The sequence below is a fragment of the Tupaia chinensis genome, unplaced genomic scaffold, assembly GCF_000334495.1.
Source record: "Tupaia chinensis unplaced genomic scaffold, TupChi_1.0 Scaffold143646_1, whole genome shotgun sequence".
Taxonomy (NCBI): Eukaryota; Metazoa; Chordata; class Mammalia; order Scandentia; family Tupaiidae; genus Tupaia; species Tupaia belangeri.
Genome location: NW_006203494.1, coordinates 44,667 through 60,146, shown reverse-complemented (window position 1 = coordinate 60,146; position 15,480 = coordinate 44,667). Strand labels below are relative to the sequence as shown.

Genomic DNA, 15,480 nt, shown 5'->3' with positions numbered 1-15,480 from the left:
AATGGAGGAGAAGGGATTGCGGCGTGACCATCCCCCCTGGGGGGTGATTTCTCGCTTTCTGTCTCTCTGTTTCTCTCTGTCTGTCTGGCGAGCTCACACGCCCTATAGCGAAAAAAACCTCTCAAAAAAAAACAAAAAAAAAAAGAAATCCGTGCAGAGCTTCAACGGGACACAGGCAGAATCGCAGTGGGTTAGCAGACCCGTTCTGGAGGGGAGCATAGAAGACGGTTCTAGGGCTCGGCGGGTCAGGAACAGCGTGCTTGAGGCAGATGGGTCTCGGTCTCCAGCTCCAGGGACCCACTGTTAGGGAAGGGCGCTTTACGCACCGCAAACCGGCTGTGGAGTGCTGCCGCGCCAGGTAAGCAGGACTGCTGGTCCCAGCATCTAGACTCACATCCACTTTACTAAAAACCAAAGGACAGGCGCCGGCAGATGGCACAGTGGTTACGTCCCTGGACTCCCACAGGGCAGACTGTGGGTCGAGTCCCGGACCTGGTGGCTTGAAACTCACGCCAGGCCTGTGTGCATGCGTGCCCAAGATCCCAGGAGAATGGAGAAGGGATTGCAGCCCACCCCCGGGGTAATTTCTCGCTTTCTCTCACACTATCTCTGTCGCTCTCCCCTCTTAAGCACATATGCTCTAAGGCAAATACCTCTTTAAAAATTGATTAATTAATTTAAAAAAGTCACAGGATACATTAATACCATTGTTTTTCAGGAACAAATAGGAGGACACACCCAGGAGTAAATGGACGAGATCCAGGGGGACAGTGCTGTGAGGAGAAGGACACGGAGGGGCCTGCGCAACACACATCCGCCCAACGCGCCCAGTCACGCGACACACATCCCGCCCAACGCGCCCACTCACGCGACACACATCCGCCCAACACGCCCAGTCACGCATCACACATCCGCCCAACACGCCCAGTCACGCGTCACCAGCAGTCACCTGCAACTGTTCAGTGACCTCTTTGTGGGCTTTCTCCATCTGGTTCATTTTGGCTCTCATCTGAGACTCCTGGTACTGGAAATCGGCCTTCAGCTCTGTAATCTGAGGGGGAAGGCAGAATGACGTGAAGAAACATTTGTGCAACAGAGTTTGGGCATCAGGGACTGAGATGGCCCCACGGTGGTGGAGCCCCGGGCTCTCCTGCAGGTCCCCGGAGAGCAGGGCCAGGGATGTCTGCACCCTCCTGTTTCTAACACTTCCTGAAGATTATACAAATCCTCACATCATATTTCTGGTCATCACTAGCAGGACCAGTGGGTGGCATGGTGGTTGAGACGCTGGACTCCCACATGGCTGACCACGGTTCAAGTCGTAATGGCTATGTCACTGGACTCCCACGTAGTCGACCGCGGTTCGCATCCCGGACCCGGTGGCTTAGAACTCACGCTGGACACATGTGCGTGCGTGCCCAAGATCCCGAGAGGAGAATGGAGGAGAAGGGATTGCGGCGTGACCATCCCCCCTGGGGGGTGATTTCTCGCTTTCTGTCTCTCTGTTTCTCTCTGTCTGTCTGGCGAGCTCACACGCCCTATAGCGAAAAAAACCTCTCAAAAAAAAACAAAAAAAAAAAGAAATCCGTGCAGAGCTTCAACGGGACACAGGCAGAATCGCAGTGGGTTAGCAGACCCGTTCTGGAGGGGAGCATAGAAGACGGTTCTAGGGCTCGGCGGGTCAGGAACAGCGTGCTTGAGGCAGATGGGTCTCGGTCTCCAGCTCCAGGGACCCACTGTTAGGGAAGGGCGCTTTACGCACCGCAAACCGGCTGTGGAGTGCTGCCGCGCCAGGTAAGCAGGACTGCTGGTCCCAGCATCTAGACTCACATCCACTTTACTAAAAACCAAAGGACAGGGGCCGGCAGATGGCACAGTGGTTACGTCCCTGGACTCCCACATGGCAGACTGTGGGTCGAGTCCCGGACCTGGTGGCTTGAAACTCACGCCAGGCCTGTGTGCATGCGTGCCCAAGATCCCAGGAGAATGGAGAAGGGATTGCAGCCCACCCCCGGGGTAATTTCTCGCTTTCTCTCACACTATCTCTGTCGCTCTCCCCTCTTAAGCACATATGCTCTAAGGCAAATACCTCTTTAAAAATTGATTAATTAATTTAAAAAAGTCACAGGATACATTAATACCATTGTTTTTCAGGAACAAATAGGAGGACACACCCAGGAGTAAATGGACGAGATCCAGGGGGACAGTGCTGTGAGGAGAAGGACACGGAGGGGCCTGCGCAACACACATCCGCCCAACACGCCCAGTCACGCGACCCACATCCGCCCAACACGCCCAGTCACGCGACCCACATCCGCCCAACACGCCCAGTCACGCGACCCACATCCGCCCAACACGCCCAGTCACGCGACCCACATCCGCCCAACACGCCCAGTCACGCGACCCACATCCGCCCAACACGCCCAGTCACGCGACCCACATCCGCCCAACACGCCCAGTCACGCGACCCACATCCGCCCAACACGCCCAGTCACGCGACCCACATCCGCCCAACACGCCCAGTCACGCGACCCACATCCGCCCAACACGCCCAGTCACGCGACCCACATCCGCCCAACACGCCCAGTCACGCGACCCACATCCGCCCAACACGCCCAGTCACGCGACCCACATCCGCCCAACACGCCCAGTCACGCGACCCACATCCGCCCAACACGCCCAGTCACGCGACCCACATCCGCCCAACACGCCCAGTCACGCGACCCACATCCGCCCAACACGCCCAGTCACGCGACCCACATCCGCCCAACACGCCCAGTCACGCGACCCACATCCGCCCAACACGCCCAGTCACGCGACCCACATCCGCCCAACACGCCCAGTCACGCGACCCACATCCGCCCAACACGCCCAGTCACGCGACCCACATCCGCCCAACACGCCCAGTCACGCGACCCACATCCGCCCAACACGCCCAGTCACGCGACCCACATCCGCCCAACACGCCCAGTCACGCGACCCACATCCGCCCAACACGCCCAGTCACGCGACCCACATCCGCCCAACACGCCCAGTCACGCGACCCACATCCGCCCAACACGCCCAGTCACGCGACCCACATCCGCCCAACACGCCCAGTCACGCGACCCACATCCGCCCAACACGCCCAGTCACGCGACCCACATCCGCCCAACACGCCCAGTCACGCGACCCACATCCGCCCAACACGCCCAGTCACGCGACCCACATCCGCCCAACACGCCCAGTCACGCGACCCACATCCGCCCAACACGCCCAGTCACGCGACCCACATCCGCCCAACACGCCCAGTCACGCGACCCACATCCGCCCAACACGCCCAGTCACGCGACCCACATCCGCCCAACACGCCCAGTCACGCGACCCACATCCGCCCAACACGCCCAGTCACGCGACCCACATCCGCCCAACACGCCCAGTCACGCGACCCACATCCGCCCAACACGCCCAGTCACGCGACCCACATCCGCCCAACACGCCCAGTCACGCGACCCACATCCGCCCAACACGCCCAGTCACGCGACCCACATCCGCCCAACACGCCCAGTCACGCGACCCACATCCGCCCAACACGCCCAGTCACGCGACCCACATCCGCCCAACACGCCCAGTCACGCGACCCACATCCGCCCAACACGCCCAGTCACGCGACCCACATCCGCCCAACACGCCCAGTCACGCGACCCACATCCGCCCAACACGCCCAGTCACGCGACCCACATCCGCCCAACACGCCCAGTCACGCGACCCACATCCGCCCAACACGCCCAGTCACGCGACACACATCCCGCCCAACGCGCCCACTCACGCGACACACATCCCACCCGACCCCCCTCCCCCCACCACGCCCACTCACGCGACACACATCCGCCCAACACGCCCACTCACGCGACACACATCCGCCCAACACGCCCACTCACGCGACACACATCCGCCCAACACGCCCACTCACGCGACACACATCCGCCCAACACGCCCACTCACGCGACACACATCCGCCCAACACGCCCACTCACGCGACACACATCCGCCCAACACGCCCACTCACGCGACACACATCCGCCCAACACGCCCACTCACGCGACACACATCCGCCCAACACGCCCACTCACGCGACACACATCCGCCCAACACGCCCACTCACGCGACACACATCCGCCCAACACGCCCACTCACGCGACACACATCCGCCCAACACGCCCACTCACGCGACACACATCCGCCCAACACGCCCACTCACGCGACACACATCCGCCCAACACGCCCACTCACGCGACACACATCCGCCCAACACGCCCACTCACGCGACACACATCCGCCCAACACGCCCACTCACGCGACACACATCCGCCCAACACGCCCACTCACGCGACACACATCCGCCCAACACGCCCACTCACGCGACACACATCCGCCCAACACGCCCACTCACGCGACACACATCCGCCCAACACGCCCACTCACGCGACACACATCCGCCCAACACGCCCACTCACGCGACACACATCCGCCCAACACGCCCACTCACGCGACACACATCCGCCCAACACGCCCAGTCACGCGACACACATCCGCCCAACACGCCCAGTCACGCATCACACATCCGCCCAACACGCCCAGTCACGCGTCACCAGCAGTCACCTGCAACTGTTCAGTGACCTCTTTGTGGGCTTTCTCCATCTGGTTCATTTTGGCTCTCATCTGAGACTCCTGGTACTGGAAATCGGCCTTCAGCTCTGTAATCTGAGGGGGAAGGCAGAATGACGTGAAGAAACATTTGTGCAACAGAGTTTGGGCATCAGGGACTGAGATGGCCCCACGGTGGTGGAGCCCCGGGCTCTCCTGCAGGTCCCCGGAGAGCAGGGCCAGGGATGTCTGCACCCTCCTGTTTCTAACACTTCCTGAAGATTATACAAATCCTCACATCATATTTCTGGTCATCACTAGCAGGACCAGTGGGTGGCATGGTGGTTGAGACGCTGGACTCCCACATGGCTGACCACGGTTCAAGTCCCGGACCGGGTGGCTTGCTTTCTCTCTCTCTCTGGTAGTTGCACATGCCCTGTAGCTAACTAAATAATAACAACAGTGATAAAAGGAGTTAAATAAATAACTCTTTAAAAAAAATCACTAGTGGGACAAGCAGATGGCGTAATGGCTACGTTGCTGGACTCCCATGTAGTTAACTGCAGTTTGAGTCCTGGACCAAGCAGCTTAAGCCTCACGCTGGGCAGGTGTGCATGCGTGGTCAAAGTCCTGAGAGGAGAATGGATTGCAACGTGGCCATCCCCCTGGGGGGTGATTTCTCGCTTTCTGTCTCTATGTCTCTCTCTGTCTCTCTGGTGAGCGCACGTGCCCTATAGCAAAAACCTCTCCAAAAAAAAAAAAAAAGTAAAAAACCACTAGCAAGTTTTTGAGATTGCATGTATTTAATATAAATTTATATAAGCCAGCCACCCTCCAAACCCTCTGAGCACAGCATGCAATGACTGACAGCCCCTGAGGAGCCGTGAAGGTAACACTTGCTGCAGGCTAGGGCTCTTGCATGTCCCCACACTGGTCATCCCCTCCAGTCTCCGTGACAGCCCTGTGGGAGGCGCTGTCCCGTCACACACGGGCAAGCAGAGGGTGAGAGCGGGGCACGGCCGAGGCCACCCAGCCTCGGCGAGGGACAGCACGGGGCAGAGAGAAGGGCCCCTCGGTGAGCAGCGCTGGGGCGCAGTGCTGGCAGGCATGGCAGAGACCGACCACGGTCATGGTCACGATGGGGAGCGCGGGAGTGGCCGGAGCTGAGGCCTGAAGGGCGGGAAGGCGCCTGGCCTGAGTGCTGCAAGGAGGCTGTGCTCCTCTGCTCCTTTTGGGCAGGTCATTGCTGCAGGGCGTGTGCAGTCACAAGAGAGACAGAGACAGAGAGAGAGCATGCAAAATCACCCCCCAGGGTGGCCACACTGCAATCCCTCCCCCCAGTCTCGTCCTGGGATTTTGGGCGCTCACGCATATGTGCTTGGTGTGAGTTTTAAGCCACTGGGTCCAGGACTCGAACCACAGTTGGCCATGAGGGAATCCAGTGATGTAACCACTGTGCCACCTGTTGGCCTCAGTTTTGCTCCTTTTAAAACCTAATATGCAGGCCAGCAGGTGGTTAAGGTCGACTGTAGTTAGAGTCCCACCCAGTGACTGGGAAACCATGTCAGGCATGTGCGTGTGCCCAGAATCCCGAGAGGAGGATGGAGAAGGGACTACAGCATGGCCAGTGTCCCTGGGGGGTGATTTCTCCCTCTCCCTCTCTCTGTCTCTCTCAGGTGAGTGCACATGCCTTGTAGCAAAAACCTAAAAACCAAAAAATAAATTAAAAAAAAAAAAAAAGAAGAAACCCTATTCTAAAAAGCCATAGAAACAAGTGTTCCTTTGGTCTCTATCAAAAATCCTTCTTGGGACCAGCAGATGGCATAATGGTTAAGTCAGTGAACTCCCACAATTGAATGCAGTTTGAATCCTGGACCCAGAAGCTTAAAAACTCATGCCAGGTCGGGACCAGCAACTGGCGTAATGGCTATGTCGCTGGATTCCCATGTAGTCAACCACGGTTCGTGTCCCGGATCCTGTGGCTTAAACTCAACGCCAGGCACGTGTGCGTGCATGCCCAAGATCTCGAGAGGAGAATGGAGGAGAAGGGACTGTGGCGTGGCCATCCCCGCAGGGGGGGATTTCTCACTTTCTGTCTCTCTGTCTTTCTGGCGAGTGCACGTGCCCTACAGCAAAAACCTCTCTCTTAAAACAAAAACCTTCACGCCAGGCGTGTGTATGTGCCCAAAATCCTCAGGGGAGAATGAAGGAGAAGGGGGGGTGATTTCTCACTTTGCCTGTCTCTCTGGTGAGCACATGCACCCAATAGCAAAACATCTCTCTAAAAAATCCTTTTAAAAAATTCCTGGAAGGTGCAAGTACGAGGGGTGAGGGGAGGGGAAGGGGGAAGGGGAGGGGAGGGGAAGGGAGACGGGGAGGGGGTGAACACCCCAAACGGGCACGGTCGCACTGTCCTTTCCTCCATCTCTCCATCTTATGAGATTTGGGGCACGCTTTCACATGTGCCCAGAACTATGGTAAGGACATGGGACCTGGCTATTTTCTTAATTATTCATTTAATTTTATTTATTGGTATTATTATGTAATTTGCTAGAGGGTATGTATGCTCACCAGAGAGCGAGAGAGAGAAATGAGAAAGTCAGCCGCCAGGTCCGGGACTCGAACCACGGCTGGCCATGTGGGGGTCTGGTGCTTTAAGCACTGTGCCACCTGCTGGCCTCCCTTTTATTTTTATCAAGGTTTTTGCCATAGAGTTTGTGCAGTCCCTGGAGAGACAGAGACAGTGAAAGGAAAAGCAAGAAATCACCCCCCAGGTGGATGGCCACGCCGCAATCTCTCCTCCATTCTCCTCCTGGGATTTTGGGTGTGCACATATGTACCCGGAGTGAGTTTCAAGCTGCTGGATCTAAAACCACAGTCAGCCATGGGGGAGTCCCGCGCCTTAACCACGCCACCTGCTGGCCCCCAGGACTGGCCCTCAAAAGCCCATGTGTCCTGATCTGGTGCAGAGAGTGCATGAGGGCCCGCTGTCGTGACGGTTGCACGGAAGGGGAAAGGATTTGGGCCTCTCCCCTGCTGCTCCGAGCTGTGCAACTGCACGCGGTACCTCGCCCCGTGGCTACTCCTTCATCTGTGAGTGAAGACAGAGACTGACGAGCCACGCACATAATTTATCACTGGGCTGGGCAGGGACGGTGGCCGGCTCCCACGTGGCCCACTGCTCAGGTCGAGTTCTGGCCCAGCAGCTTGAAGCACAAGGAAGGGCCAGCAGGTGGCGTGGTGGTGAAGGCACTGGACTCACACGTGGCCCACCACGGTTCAGTCCTGGACATGGTGCTTGCTTTTCACTTTCCCTCTCTTTGTCTCTCTCTGGTCAAATCAAAATAATAATAATTACAATATTTAATTAAATAATTATTTTTTTACAATGAGGGGCCACGCAGTGGCATGGTGGGTGGGGTGGCTGGATCCCACATGGCTGACTGTGCGGTCAAGTCCTTGACCCGGCAGCGTGTAAAACATGCCAGGCGTGTGTCTGTGCACGCCCAAAAATCCCAAGACGAGACCAGAGGAGACGGGACTGCAGTGTGCCCGCCCCCGGGGTGAGCTCTCCGCTCTCTGGTGAGTGCACGCCCCTCGGCAAACTGAAGGCACACCAGGTACGTGTGTGTGTGTCCAAAACCCCAGACAGAGAGGAGGCACTGGCGTGGCCATCCCCGCGTGCTCTCCTCTCTCTCCAAGCACATGCACCTTCTGGCAAATTCAAAATAAAACGAGCAGCGCTCTGCTGTCCGGGGCCTTGCGGAATCAATCAGAGCGCTCTGAGCTCGGACACCAGGCAAGGCCTCAGGGGGGACAGCCGGGGCGCGGCTCCCAGGAAGTATGGAGGCGTGCTCCGCTGGTCAACGAGCGACCCAGCCTCCAGGGTGGCCCTGGGACAGACAAGTTAGCAGCCAGCCAGCCCCCCACGGAGCCGGGACCCAGGGACGCTTGCCCCGTGGTGCAGCCGGAACCTGCTGCTCCCAAGCAGGTCCCACGGGACGACTAGGGCTCGAGCTCTGAGGAGTGGAGGGCGGGGGGGAGGGCCCTCTCCCACGTGCAGTGCGCATGCTCCACCAAAGCAGCCGTGTGACGTGGCAGCAGAGCACGGATGACGGGCAGGTGTGACAGACCAGGACGCCTGCGCCCAGAACCAGGGGTCGCGCCGGCGGCGTTAACGTGACAGTGCCTGGTGCACAGACAGGGTGTGAGACCGGACAGGAGGGAGCAAGGAGCTCGCGGCCGGGCCGTTCAGGCGGTGGAGGCCACGGCAACACCCTGACCTCGGCGTCACGGGGAGCCCCGGAGCTCGGCCCAGAGGGAGGCCTGGCCATGGGCCGCGGGGTCACCCGCCTTCCACAAGCAGACCTTTCACGGCTGGGATGGAGGCGTCAGAGCCTCGCAGCCGGAGGGGGTTTTGTTTGTTTTAGCTTTTTTCTCTTTTATTTTTTTGGAGAGGTTTTTGATACAGGGCATGTGCGCTCGCCAGAAAGAGACAGAGACAGAAAGTGAGAAATCACCCCCCAGGGGGGATGGCCACACGGCAATCCCTTCTCCATTCTCCTCTTGGGGATCTGGGGCACGCACGGACACGCACCCAGCGCGAGTTTAAGTCACCGGGTCCGCGACTCGAACCACAGTCGACTACATGGGAGTCCAGCGACATAGCCATTATGCTAACTGCTGGTCCCAGCTTATTTTTTTTAATTTTAAATAATTATGTATTGGAGCCAGCAGATGGCCTAGGAGTCATGTCGCTAGGCTCCTACATAGCTGACCAGTTGCAGTCCTGGACCTGGAAGCTTGAAAATCATGCAGGGTGGGGGCTGCAGGTGGCATGGTGGTTAAGGGTGCTAGACTCCCCACATGGTTGATCACAGTTCAAGCCCCAGACCTGGTGGCTTGCTTTTTCATTTTCCCTCTCTCTCTTTCTGACTCTGCCCCTCTCTGGTCAAATAAGGAAGGAAGGAAGGAAGGAAGGAAGGAAGGAAGGAAGGAAGGAAGGAAGGAAGGGGAGAAAAAATCATTCTTAAAGAAAAAAAGAAAGAAAACCATGCACGGCATGTGTGCATCCCTGCCCAAGGTCCTGGGATGAGAAGGGATTGTGGTGTGGCCATTCCTCCTGGGGGGCGATTTCTCACTTTCCCTCTCTGTCTCTCTCTCCCTGGTGAGGGCATGTACCCTAAGGCAAAAGCCTTTAAAAAAGGAAAAAAAATTATTTAATTTTATTTATCATAATTATTATTTTTTAATTTGCTATAGGGCACATGTGCTCACCAGAGAGACAGAGAGAGAGGGAAGTGAGAAAACAAGCTGCCAGGCCCGGGACTTGAACTGCTGTTGGCCATGTGGGCGTCCAGCACCCTAACCTTCACCCTCAGGCTGAGAGTGTTAACCGTGTCTCCTGCCCTGACATCACGTGCACCTAGCGCCTTCTGACCAGCCATCCCAAGAGCAGAGTGCCCCCAACCCCACCAGGAACTGAGCGGCAGTCGCAGTTCTGTGGTCATCTCTGTCAGCCTCCTGGCAAACGCCCTCCCTGAGCTCAGGCCCCTGCAGGCGCTGAGCAACAGCAACTTTCCAGACCCGTTGCCAGGGCGCTGCTGCCCCAGACACGAGCAGACCAGCAGCGTCTCCGTGGGGCCCCGAGATGCCATGGGCCTGTTGGGCAGCACTGAATCACAGAACCGTCAGGCCCGCCCCAGCACGCTCTGGCCCGAGAGGCGCCGCACACAGTACCTTCTTCTCTTTCTCCAGAAGCATCTGGTCCTTCTGATGCAGCATCTTCTTCAGGGCGGCTACCTCCTCCTTCAGCTGGGCCGTGACGACAAAGTGGTCAGTGCCCGGGGAGTCCAGGGCCAGGTCTGGGGAGAAGCTGGATGCCGGGAGACACTCAGAGACAGCAGGCAGGCTGCTGCGCCCCAGGGCGAGCCCAGGCCCCCCAGCCCCAGCCCTGCAGAGGCAGCCCGGGCCCAGCACACACCCGACTCAGCCATCGGCAGAACCGCGTATGTGAGGAGGCCGCCCAGCCAGCCAGAGCACCCGCAGGCCCTGCACTGCGCCTCCCCACGTGGGCTGGGAGGCTGCCGACCTGAGAGCCAGGGTATGACGATGCACAGCCCGGGCTTGGGCGACACCCCAGAGCTGGGTGGGCGTGATGGACGCTCAGCGCACCTTCAGCTCCCACGGAGCTCTCGGCTCTGTGTCTGCTTTCCGGGGCAGAGCCCGGTGGCAGCCTTGGCCCCTGGCAGCAGTTGGGACTGGTTCAAAGGCTACGCAGGACAGGGGCCGGCCTCTGCTTGGCGACTGCGGCTGCTGAGTGCCCCTCCCATGCCTGCTGAGCAGGGACAGCACGTCCAGCCTCTGCGGCACTGGGCTCTCCACTAGTCAAGCCCAGGGAGCCCACCTCAGGCTCACCCGTTTCGGGACGTCTGAAGGCCCTGAAGTTATAGGCACACTCACGTCCGCCCCTCTGTGGACACCTGCAGTCACAGCTTCCACTGCGACCAGAGGCACCTCCGACCCCGGGAAGGGCTCACTGCGGAGAGGGCAGAGCTGCGCCTGCAGGAGTCTGGAAGGCCTCTGCTTTCGGGACAATTGCTCTCAGTTGCCGCAGGGTGTGCGTGATGGCCGGTGTGTGTCGGGGAGCATCTCCCAGTGGGCTGTGGTCATGCTGCGGCCCTTTCTCCACTCCCCCACCCCGGCAGGGTCTGGGCACGATGCACGGGCCCCTGGCATGTCTTGTCGGCAGCTGGACCACGACTCAAACTGCAGCTGGCCACGCAGACTCCAGATCTTTTAGGCATTAGGCCACTGGGCAGGCCCCCAGGACAATCTTCAAAGTAAAACACATACTTGGGGGACCAGCAAGTGGCATAATGGCTATGTTGCTGGACTACCAAGTAGTCGACTGCAGTTCGAATCCCAGACCCCCGGTGGCTTAAACTCATGCCGGGTGCATGTGCGTGCGTGCCCAAGATCCCAAATGGAGGAGTAGGGATTGTGGCGTGGCCATTCCCCCTGGGGGGTGATTTCTCACTTTCTGTGTCTCTGACTCTCTCTGTTTCTCTGGCAAGTGCACGTGCCCTGTAGCAAAAACCTCTCTAAAAAAAAAAAAAAAAAAGTAAAACAGACACAGACTCTTAGCACCCACTAGGACATCGAGTCCCAGCACTCTTCCTGGACCTTAAACCACATGTAAGGAGCATTTCTCCACGCAGGGAGAACCCCAAACAGCAGCCTTGACCTCGGGCGTGATCCCCGCCACCAAGGCAAGCACCCACGGCTGGGACAGAGACAGCCCACCGGTGAGCCCCCACCCCGCTGCAGCACGAGTGTGAGAAGCGTGTCGGAGGAGGAGAGAGCCCGAGCGTCAGAGCTGAGGGACATGTGGGTGACTGGGCAACATGGCAGAGTGCAGACCACCAGCACAGCGAGGGGCCTTTGCTCTGGACGCGCCACCATCCGCCCGCAAGTGGGCCCTCAGAGCCCCCTGCCTGCTCCCCGCTTTGGAGGGTTTCTCCCGACCAGCCAAAGCTGGCCATGCCAGGCCTGCGGGTGAGGGCCTGAGTGCTCTCACTGCTGGAAGTGAAGAAAGGTGGCCAGGCTGGCGAGCTAGACACTGCGGTTTTTTCCAAATGCCCCCAACGACAGGAAACTTGTTCTTTTCCAGGAGCTCTTAAAGAACAGGCGACCTCAGGGTGAGCCTAACCCTGGCCTACGGCCCACACGCAGGCCCTGCACCTGTCTGTAGGGGCCGTAGGGCAGTCCCTTTCCGAGGGAGGACAGGACAATGCGATCACCAAGGAGCTGTGATGTTCTCTCAAGGAAGGAAAAGCTAGACGTTACCTCAGATTCTCCTCAGATCGAAGGTTCTATTGGGGATCAGCAGCAGGCACGAGGGCTGGGGCACCGGACTCCACCCACGTGACCAACTGAGGTTCGAGTCCCAGACCTGGTGACTTGTGTTTTCACTTTCTCTCTCTGTCTCTGTTTCTCTCTGACCAGCACATGTGCCCTGTATTAGGATGAAAAATAATGATACTGGGGGCCGGCAGATGGCAGGTGATTTTAAAGGTGCTGAACACTCCCACATGGCTAACCACAGTTCAAGTCCCCGACCTGGTAGCTTGCTTTCTCACTTTCCCTCTCTCTTTCTGTCTCTCTCTGGTCAAACTGGAAAATAATAATAATAAAGTTAAATAAAAAAAATTCTTAAAAAAAAAGAAAAATAGAGACCAGCAGTTGGCATAATGGCTATGTCTCTGGACTCCCATGTAGTCAACCGCGGTTCAAGTCTCGGACCTGGTGGCTTAAACTCATGCCAGGCATGTGTGCATGTCCAAGATCCTGAGAGGAGAATGAAGGAGAAGGGACTGTGGTGTGGCCATCCTCCCTGGGGGGTGATTTCTTGCTTTCTGTCTCTCTGTCTCTCTCTGTCTTTTTGGTGAGTACACGCGCCCGATAGCAAAAACCTCTCAAAAAAAAAAAAAGAAGAAGAAAAGAAAGAAAAAAGAAAACCAATGACATTGATAAAATTAAATACAAATAATTCATTTTGGGGACCAGCAGTTGGCATAATGGCTATGTCGCTGGACTCCCATGTAGTCGACTGCAGTTTGAGTCCTGGACCTGGTGGATTAAATTCACACCAGGTGCGTGTGCATGCGTGCCCAAGATCCCAAGAAAAGAATGTAGAAGGGATTGCAGCGTGGACATCCCCTCTGGGGGTGAGTTCTCACTGTCTGTCTCTTTCTGGCAAGCACACACGCCCTATAGCAAAACTCTTTCGAAAACAATATTTTGTTTTAAAATAATTATTTATTTAACTCAATTTGTTATTATTTATTATTATTATTTTAATTTGACCAGACAGAGACAAAGAAAGAAAGAAAGGGAAAGCGAGAAAGCAAGTTGCCAGATTTGAGACTCGAACAACCATCAGCCATGTGGGAATCCAGAGCCTTTATCCACCATGCCATCTGCCAGTTCCATAAAAATCTTTTTTTAAAAAGATAATTATTTTGTTCAATTTTATTTATTATTACTATTTTTAAAAATTTGACCAGAGAGAGACAAAGAGAGAGGAAAGGTTAGAGAGCAAGTCACCAAGTCCGGGACTTGAACCATGGTCATCCATGTGGGTGTCCAATGCCTTAACCACCACAGTACCTGCCGGCCTCTATAAAAGTAATTCTTTTTTTTTTTAAGATCCCCCTGGGGGGTGATTTCTCGCTTTCTGTCTCTATGTCTCTCTCTGTCTGTCTGGCGAGCGCACGTGCCCTATAGCGAAAAAATAAAATAAAATAAAAATAAAATAAAAAAGAATTATTTAATTTTACTTTATTTATATATTTATATATGTATTTATTTTAATTTGACCAGAGAGAGAGAGAGAGAGAGAGAAAGTGAGAAAGCAAGCTGCCTGGCCCAGAACTCAAACTACAGTCAGCCACATGGGAGCCCAGTGCCCTTAACCAGCACTCCAGCTGGCAGCCCCTATAAAAATAATTCTTAAAAAGGAAAGTTTGGAGAGACCAGCAGATGGTGTAATGGTCACAAAGCTAGACTCCCATGTAGTCCACTGCAGTTCACGTCCTAGACCTGCAGCTTGAAACACGCCAGGCGCGTGTGCGTGTGTGCCCAGGATCCCGAGAGGAGAATGGAGGAGAAGGGGCTGAAGTGTGGCCAACCCCCCTGGGGAGTGATATCTCGCTTCCTGTCTCTCTGGTGAGTGCACACACCCTATAGCAAAAACCTCTCTTAAAGTTTTCATTACAATTTCAACAAACGAATTAAGAACCAGTGAGAGGGATGATGGAGGTTTTAGAGGACACTAAAAACAGAAAGACTGAAGCTCCAGAACAGAGGACCAGTAGAGTGAGGTCTGTGTCCATGACAGAGGCCAGAGGATAAGCAGGAAGAGGAAATCACACAGGCCTCAGTATTAACTACGTGAGCAAGAGGGACTGCTGTGCAGAAAGGCCGGTGGAGAACGAAGGAGCAATGTGCAAAAGACACAGCAGTGGGCCGGGGCACGGAGGTGAAGGCACCGGACTCCCACCTGGGCGACTATGGTGCGAGTCCCAGATTTTCTCTCTCCCTCTCTTGGTCTCTCTCTGGTGAGCATGTGTGCCCTATGGCAAATTTAAAAAACAATAATAAATAAAATTAAATAATTCTATTTTTAAAAAAAGGGGGGCCGGCAGGTGGCATGGTGGTTAAGGGCTAGACTCCTACATGGCCGACTGCGGTTCAAGTCTCGGACCTGGCGGCTTGCTTTCTCACTTTCTCTATCACTCTGTCCCTCTCTGGTAAAATTAAAATAAATAAATAAATAAACTTATAAAAAAATTTTAAAAAGATGACATAGGGAGTAAAACTAAAGAGTTAGAGCATACATTTAAACATGCACAACTATGGAGGCTAGCAGGTGGTAGTTAAGGCTCTAGACTCTCACATGGCTGCCAGTGGTTCGAGTCCCGGACCCGGTGGCTTGAGAACCACACCGGGCACATGTACCCAAAATTCTGAGAGGAGAATGGAGAAGGGACTGCAATGTGGCCAACCCCTGGGAGCTGGTTTCTGTCTCCCGTGTCCTTCTCTCTTTAGAAAGCACACACACCCAGAGCCAGCAGGTGGACTAGTGAGTCAGGGGCCCGAATCCCCACATGGTCGACTGTGCTTCGAGTCCTAGACCTGCAGCCCTGCATTCTCCCTCTCTCTCTCCTTCTCTGGCAAAACTCATGTGAAAAAATAATAAATAAAATAAATAATTCTTTAAGAAAAATAAAGTACACATACCCTTTGGAGCCAGTAGGTGGTGTGGTGGTTGGGAGCACTGGCACCCCACAT

The 15,480-nt window shown here is 55.8% G+C and overlaps 1 protein-coding gene across 1 annotated transcript in view; it reads right to left on the bottom strand.

Annotated features, from left to right (window-relative positions):
* Positions 1 to 15,480, bottom strand: part of FAM76A (family with sequence similarity 76 member A) — a gene marked incomplete at its 5' end in the record, with an annotated part of 38,826 nt that overhangs the window by 2,014 nt on the left and 21,332 nt on the right. The window contains 2 exon segments of the mRNA XM_014582540.2: positions 4,642 to 4,743; positions 10,366 to 10,501. Coding sequence (XP_014438026.1) covers positions 4,642 to 4,743; positions 10,366 to 10,501 — 238 coding nt within the window.